General features: G+C 43.2%; 1 protein-coding gene across 1 annotated transcript; it reads right to left on the bottom strand.

Moving 5' to 3' along the window:
- Window positions 1–2271: 2271 nt before the first annotated feature.
- Window positions 2272–6033, bottom strand: LOC104453519 (calcium-dependent mitochondrial ATP-magnesium/phosphate carrier protein 3). The gene is made up of 4 exons (XM_010068094.3): window positions 5092–6033; window positions 3179–3967; window positions 2968–3058; window positions 2272–2848 (listed from the first exon to the last, which is right to left on the bottom strand). The coding sequence occupies exons 1-4, from the start codon at window positions 5507–5509 to the stop codon at window positions 2656–2658; spliced, it is 1491 nt and encodes a 496-aa protein (XP_010066396.2). The 5' UTR covers window positions 5510–6033; the 3' UTR covers window positions 2272–2655.
- Window positions 6034–6656: the final 623 nt, after the last annotated feature.

Raw genomic sequence — 6656 nt, forward strand, 5'->3', positions numbered from 1 at the left:
CTCATATGTAAACTCATCGTTAAGTTTACTCCTTCTCAAATCATGCGTCCTTCACACATGTTCAACTAAACCGCGGTAGCAAACTAAGCGAAAGATCCATAAGATTCCTTATTGTATTCAGGATACCGATACACATTGGAGGACCTATCAATCAATTATCATCTTCGATATATCAATTGTTAGGCCGTGATGCACATCTTGATGCCACATGACCCATCACATCGCATCCTAATCGGCTTTTGCATTTAGATTTCAAGAGCCCTCGACTCTGGTCCACTCTTTCCACCGCACACCCACCGCACGCAATAAATAAATAAAAACACTAGCAGCAGCTCCTCTTGGGGGGGGCCAAAGGGTGTTCCGATCGATTCAAATTTGCGAACGTTGCCAAAATGCGTTTACCGGGGTCAACCCCCTGGGTCGGGCCACTTCCTGCGACAGGGAATCAGACAAAGGCCGTGCCCTGGGCCCCCCCGAGCTAAGCTACGCGACGAACGATCGTAAGGTCTAGGGAATCTCGTGATCGTAGTAGACCCCTCGCGCAGTGATTCGCGAAAATTGCTTCCTTTCTTTAAAGGGTCGATGTAGTGCCACATCCGACAAGTTCGTGCCACAATTCGGCTTTTCGGTTGTTCTCTTGTAGTGATGCGCCGATTAATCTATCCGTCAACAGAAGCACGAAGAAGAGATTCCTTAGACTGAACCGGTATTTGGTTCGCACTGGATGTATATGCATCGGATACCGCCTTTTCAGCAAACGAAATCGGATTTCCTGCTTATAAATAACTGGAGGCACATGTGGAACGTTCGTATTTATACACGCAGAAGATGATAGCGTGAAATTTGCCAAACCATCCATCGTGTATCACCCGGCGCCATAATCTATTATGAAGGGCGCCTTGATGCAGATGGGTTGTTTGTCTTCGGCTAAATCAACTAGGTGGACTCTATATGCGGCGCAAGCGCCAATCATCTGCAAAATTTCGAAAGCCCAACTAGCATGACTGTAGCTGTATAGTCCAAAGCCCGGTGCATATCACCTAGAGAAAGAAAGGAAACAGAAATATGTTTGAGGTACGGATCGGTCGAGCAAACTTCTCCATACAAAATCACCTGTCATCTTGTATTGCTTCCGATGAGTATATTCTTGTCCTTTCTAACACGACTGAGGGCTAAATATTGAGAACGACATAGAAAGAACAGAATAAAGGTCGTACTCGGCAACCATTCAAGAAAGCGATGAAAGTCAATTGGATCGAAAAGAACAAATGAAAACAAAAATCATCAAGCCCAGTCGCGATACAGCGCAGGCAGAATTTGATTCTGGAATGAAATTTTAGAGACTGCTAGCCTCCAGAATAATATCTGTTCCTCTGTGACTAGATTAACATAGCACAAAGTAAAACTACATCCTCCCTAAAGGCATGTTCCCGATGGTAAGATTAAGCATTACGTTATGGTAAAGATCATAGCTTCAGATTGATCGAAGCTCTAAATTAATCTGCATTGTATAAGCAAAATATCCATAGGCAAAGTTAATGAAGATGATCAGCCCAACTGGGACGCACCAGTTAATTTCTACAAGAACAATCAACGGTGATTGCTATAAATTTTCAACGTTCACAACTGCGATGATTAAATGACATGCACAGAACAAGAAACTCAGCTCATCGTCCAGGGCCCAGCTCTAACTCCATAATAATCAGAGTTATCTACTGCACAGACTAAAGAACTGAACTACGAAAGAATTCATTACCGAAGGACAACGCCGTCAAGTAACTACTGAGTGGGTTCTTCGTTCATGCAAAGCAACCGGAGTATAGCAAGGTAACTCTCTCTCTCTCACAGGCACACGCACGCACGCACGCGCACACAATGTACATGTGTCTGAAGGTAATGCTGCCACAGCTCACTCGCCAATTCCCCAAATGGAAACAGCCCACATTAAAGAACTGAAATGCACATACTAGGGACAAGTAATGAATGATATCACCAGAATTTCCATAAGTCAAAACACCATATCAAGGATCCAAGCCTGACAAATTATTCGGACTGGAGCTATGAAGCTATCTTTTGTATGTCAACAACATGATCTAAGCAACTCGTTAATAGGAAATGGATAACCCAGAAAAAGATTTTGACAAGTCGACGCGTCCATTAAAGTGATCCTGCAAGTAGTCACTTACTATTCCAGTAAAAGAAATTGAATACATCACAGTAGATCTAAGAGGAATGAAACCACAAGAACATTCAACAGGTGCTAAGACTATGGAATACTGGAATTCGTAATGAGTAAAATATACAGAAAACACAATTACTCCATAAGTCGAGATTCTGATTAAATTGCCGCCAGAAAGAATGACAAAATCACGTTTCTATGAATCTTATGCCGTATGCTCCTGTATCATACAACATGGGCTAATTGGTAATCACTCCAAAAAAGAGGGCTTGAGCTACCAGATGTTGGGCAAGCCAATTTTGCCCCTCCAATATATTTTAAACTAGCACTGAATTATAAATTAGACAAATAACAATAGGATCTACCAAAAATGAGTAACCTTATTAACGTAAACAAAGTCTTCCTCATGAAACCACCCCGCCATTTGTCAGCCTTGTCAATCCCACAGTAGCAACTGGAAAAGTTTGCATAACTTGCTATTCCAACTGTAGTCTTTTTTTCATAGTCTCGTAAACCATATAAGTAATGCTTGCTGATGGAACAACTTTCAGCAAATTAGGGAAGATCCCTTTGTAGAATCCCCTAAGTCCCTCGTGTTTAAATGTTCTCCTAAATACATCTGACATGCCTTTATATGCAGCATCTGTATCGGGCCGCTGGGCTTGCATTCTAAAATCAAAAAAGAAGTCAGGATGGGATGCAAGAAATTAGATATCCTAGTCCCAGACCTGAACAACGAGTGCACAAGTAGGGAAAGGAGAAGATAAAATGGAACCATTTGGACTTACCTTGTCCTTACAACTTGCAAAGGGTAGACACAACTAGCTCCAAGAGCTCCAGAGGTCATCCCACAGACCAGCTGCACTAGAGGGCCAGGCTCTACAAATATTAAAAACAACATTAAGAAAAATAAGAGCCAGTCACAAGTAGCACTCCACAATCACTGTGAAACAGTGAAACAAGGGTTGAAAACCATTTCAGTAGTCGTGACAAGCTTACCACCATCTTGAAGAATGTACTTCTTGGACAAATCTTTAAAGGTTTCATATGCAGCAAGGTCAATGCCAGCATAAGGAATTATCCCAATCAGAGATGGAACAACCCCCCTATAAAATGCCCGAGGGCCCTCCTGAACCCATATATCCCTAGTCATTTGTCCTAAACTAGGAATCTTCCCTCCGTCAGAAACGTGAGTTTGCAATCTAGTTTTCACAAGATCCATGGGATAAACAGTTGTCTGTGCTACAGCTCCTGCCACACCACCAGCAAGAAGCCGCCCCATAGGCCCGATTTCAGCCTTTTCTTCTCCTCCTTGTGCAGTCACAATAACACGTTTCAGCATTTCATAAGTATAGAACCTTAAAGCACTCTCAGGAGCCACTTTCACAACGTTTAATCCATTGCCCCGAAAAAATCCCCTAAGACCACCATCCTTCCATATAGACTTTATTGTGGGCATCAAACTAGTACGGGTGGTTTGCACTTGTAAAATAACTTTCAACCGGTCAAGTGGGGCAGTTACAGTACGAGATGCTGCTCCCGCCACAGCTCCTGCGATAAGATATCTGCTTGTATGGACATGTTTACTAATGCCCTCTGGTACCACAGCTTGTTCTCCAATATCAACAAGGCAAACTCTTTCCAGGTAACGATAAATGTTCTCCATAGTTGCCTCATGAGGGTAAAGCAGAAGAAACTCTCTCCATTCTTCAAACGTTATGACTCCATTACTGTCCTTATCCACACGCTCAACAAAATGGGCAAGCTCCTCATCATCAATTTCAATGCCTGCAAACAAGTGTCTGGTGTGGCTTATAGAATGAAAATAACCAATCTATGCAGATTTATAAGTATTCCTTTGTTAAATATCCATGAATGCTAAACATCAAACCAATCAATTCATTCAATTCTGAACATCTACCTATCCTTAATTATGAACATCTACCTAACCAGATGGATTGTTACTTCCTGCATGTATTTTGCTAACTGCCTTCACAACATAAAGAGGAATAATCATGATGGTAGCTGAATCAATTTTGACAGGTTAATATCAAACATCACATGATGCAAGGCTGGGACTCAATGGAAGTTTGACTGAAAGACAAGTACAGACCTCCCGAGGTCAAACACATTGTGATATATCAAACACAACAATAGCAACAGAAGAATAGGGCAAAATACTAATGAACATTTACCACAAAACTAAACAGCGAGTGCAAGAGGGGAAAGGGAAATTTTGGTTGTGGCATTCTTTTTCTTCGACGAATATTCAAAAGGTTCATAAGAAGTTTCAGTCTTACTCCTTTTTTTTCATGAAGAATAATGAATTTTACTAAAGACAATTTCAATTACTCTTGGCAGAACGTGAAAGACTAACTTGTTACTGGAGATATTGTCCTCAGCTATGAAGAGCTCTTTTGAAAGTTGAAAATAGAATTGCTATGGAAGAACGTATGCATGCAACAATTTGTCGAGCTTATTCTCGACAGTCCATATAACAGAATCTCTTTCAAATCAATTGATTTTTCTAGTAGGGGCACTAACGACAAGAACAAATCACTGATCAGTACAGGAGATGAAATGAAGCAATTATCGCATTCAGGGAAGAAAACTAATCAACTCCTGCCATAAAATGCTGAGGATCAAGGTGTGGAAACAAGACTAGGACACGACATTAAGTCCCTAGTGAATCTCCAGGACATCGGAGATCCCAATTGAGTGTGACTTCAAATTGATCATTCAAGAGACATGATTTATGATCTTCAAATCAGCCAATGAGAATTAAATCAAGCAACCAAACCTAAAATCAGGACTCTCAATCCTTTGAGAACACTAGCCATCGAGCAATAAGCATCTCGAATAGCTCAAATAACACTTCGAGAACAACACAAGTTCATAAGAGGCAGCATTACCTGCCCTAAGGAGAGCATCATATAGCTCCTCAGGCAAAATGCAACCATTGTGCTCGACATCAATGGCTTGAAAAATGCGGTAGAGCTCGAGCTCCTTGTCGTCCATGTACCGCTTGAATTCCTGGTAATCCACGCGCCCGTCTTTGTTGGCGTCGCACACGTTCAACAAATCCTTCGCGTACTTGTATTCCGGAGGTATGTGCAGGGCGGAGAGGCCGGTCTCAATCTGCGCATAATCTAAATAACCGACCTTTGCCGTATCGAAGGAGTCGAACATGCCCCTGATCCTCAGCTCCCTCTTCTCCTTCGTCTCGCCCGACGCCAGCAGCACGTGATCCATCGTCACCGGCCCCGGCTTCCTGACCGGATTACACCCGTCCGATCGCCGCCCCTTCTCGTTCTTCGCACGCGCCTCCATCGCAGAACTCCAGCAACAGAATCCTCCGACCTTGTAGCTCGTCACGGCCGACTCAATCCTCGGGCTCCGACCATAACCTAACCGAGATCCGAGCCGGAATGCGGCCGAACAGAGCAACGCGCCACCTCACCGATCGACGAATCGCGGGGGAGCGAGACACGCGCGCGGCGAATGCGATTCGCGGGAAACGCAAGCGCCCGAGACCGAGTCGCCGGAACGCCTAAATCCGAGTCGGATTTAGGTCAAAAAGGCGACGGCGAATTCTAACACACGAGGAGGAATTGGAAAAACCTGGACAGAGATAGAGAGAGAGAGAGAGTCAAAGGAGAAGCGCGGAGCGGAGACTACGACCGAAGACCTAGGGGCGGCGGAGACTGCCGTGCGGGGCGCGCGACGAGGGGATTCCGGCGGGGCGACGGTGGGGTGGATCGCCGGCGATGACCGCTTCAGATTGCGTAGGAGATGCCCGGATTAAGATAGAAAAAGAAAGGAAAGAGACGGAGAGAGAGATCGAATCCTTCGATTTTTTTCTTTTTCAGGTATGTTTATGTTTATTCGAATATTTATTTAAATAGTGACCCAAAAAAAATGTGATGCCGATCGAAAGGAGGGAAATTACCCGGGGAAGAATAATATATATTATTTTATTATTTTTCTTCGTATGTTTTTGTGTATTCGAATATTTATTTAATTAATGCAAAAAAAATGTGATGCCGATCGAAAGGAGGGGAATTACCCCAGGGGGAAGGGCGGGGGGGAATAACATATTATTTCCCATTTTTTATATATCCGATGTGGGCGATTTAGGGATGCAAGTTTCCCAAATATTTTTTCCCTTCTTTGTTTTTTTTTTTTTATTTATTTCATTCTTGCCAACCCTGATTTTATCTCTTTCTATACTAATAATTTCCGGTATGCGTGCCGAATGAGAAAGGAAAAAATAAATAGATGATATTTTATTACCAAAAAAAAAGTTTTAAAAAAAAAAAAATCGTGGTTCCGAAAAAGCAAGGAATATTCGCTCGCGTTTCGTGTTTTTCTGAGGTGGGCTTTTCGTTGGAGCCTCCGGAGGGATATTCGTCGGCGGCGGGGTTGTGGGGAGTCCGCTGTAGCGTGCACGTCAAAGAAATCGCAAAGATTCGAGGCC

Source organism: Eucalyptus grandis, chromosome 7 (assembly GCF_016545825.1).
Source record: "Eucalyptus grandis isolate ANBG69807.140 chromosome 7, ASM1654582v1, whole genome shotgun sequence".
NCBI classification, from domain to species: Eukaryota; Viridiplantae; Streptophyta; class Magnoliopsida; order Myrtales; family Myrtaceae; genus Eucalyptus; species Eucalyptus grandis.

Bases quoted from the DNA above. Each gene is read 5' to 3' on its own strand.
- LOC104453519 (XM_010068094.3), bottom strand. From the start codon at position 5,509: ATGGAGGCGCGTGCGAAGAACGAGAAGGGGCGGCGATCGGACGGGTGT. The intron at 3,968-5,091 runs GTAATGCTGCCT...ACTTGTTTGCAG, and splicing joins TGATGCTCTCCTTAGGGCAG to GCATTGAAATTGATGATGAG. The intron at 2,849-2,967 runs GTAAGTCCAAAT...TTTTGATTTTAG, and splicing joins TTGCAAGTTGTAAGGACAAG to AATGCAAGCCCAGCGGCCCG.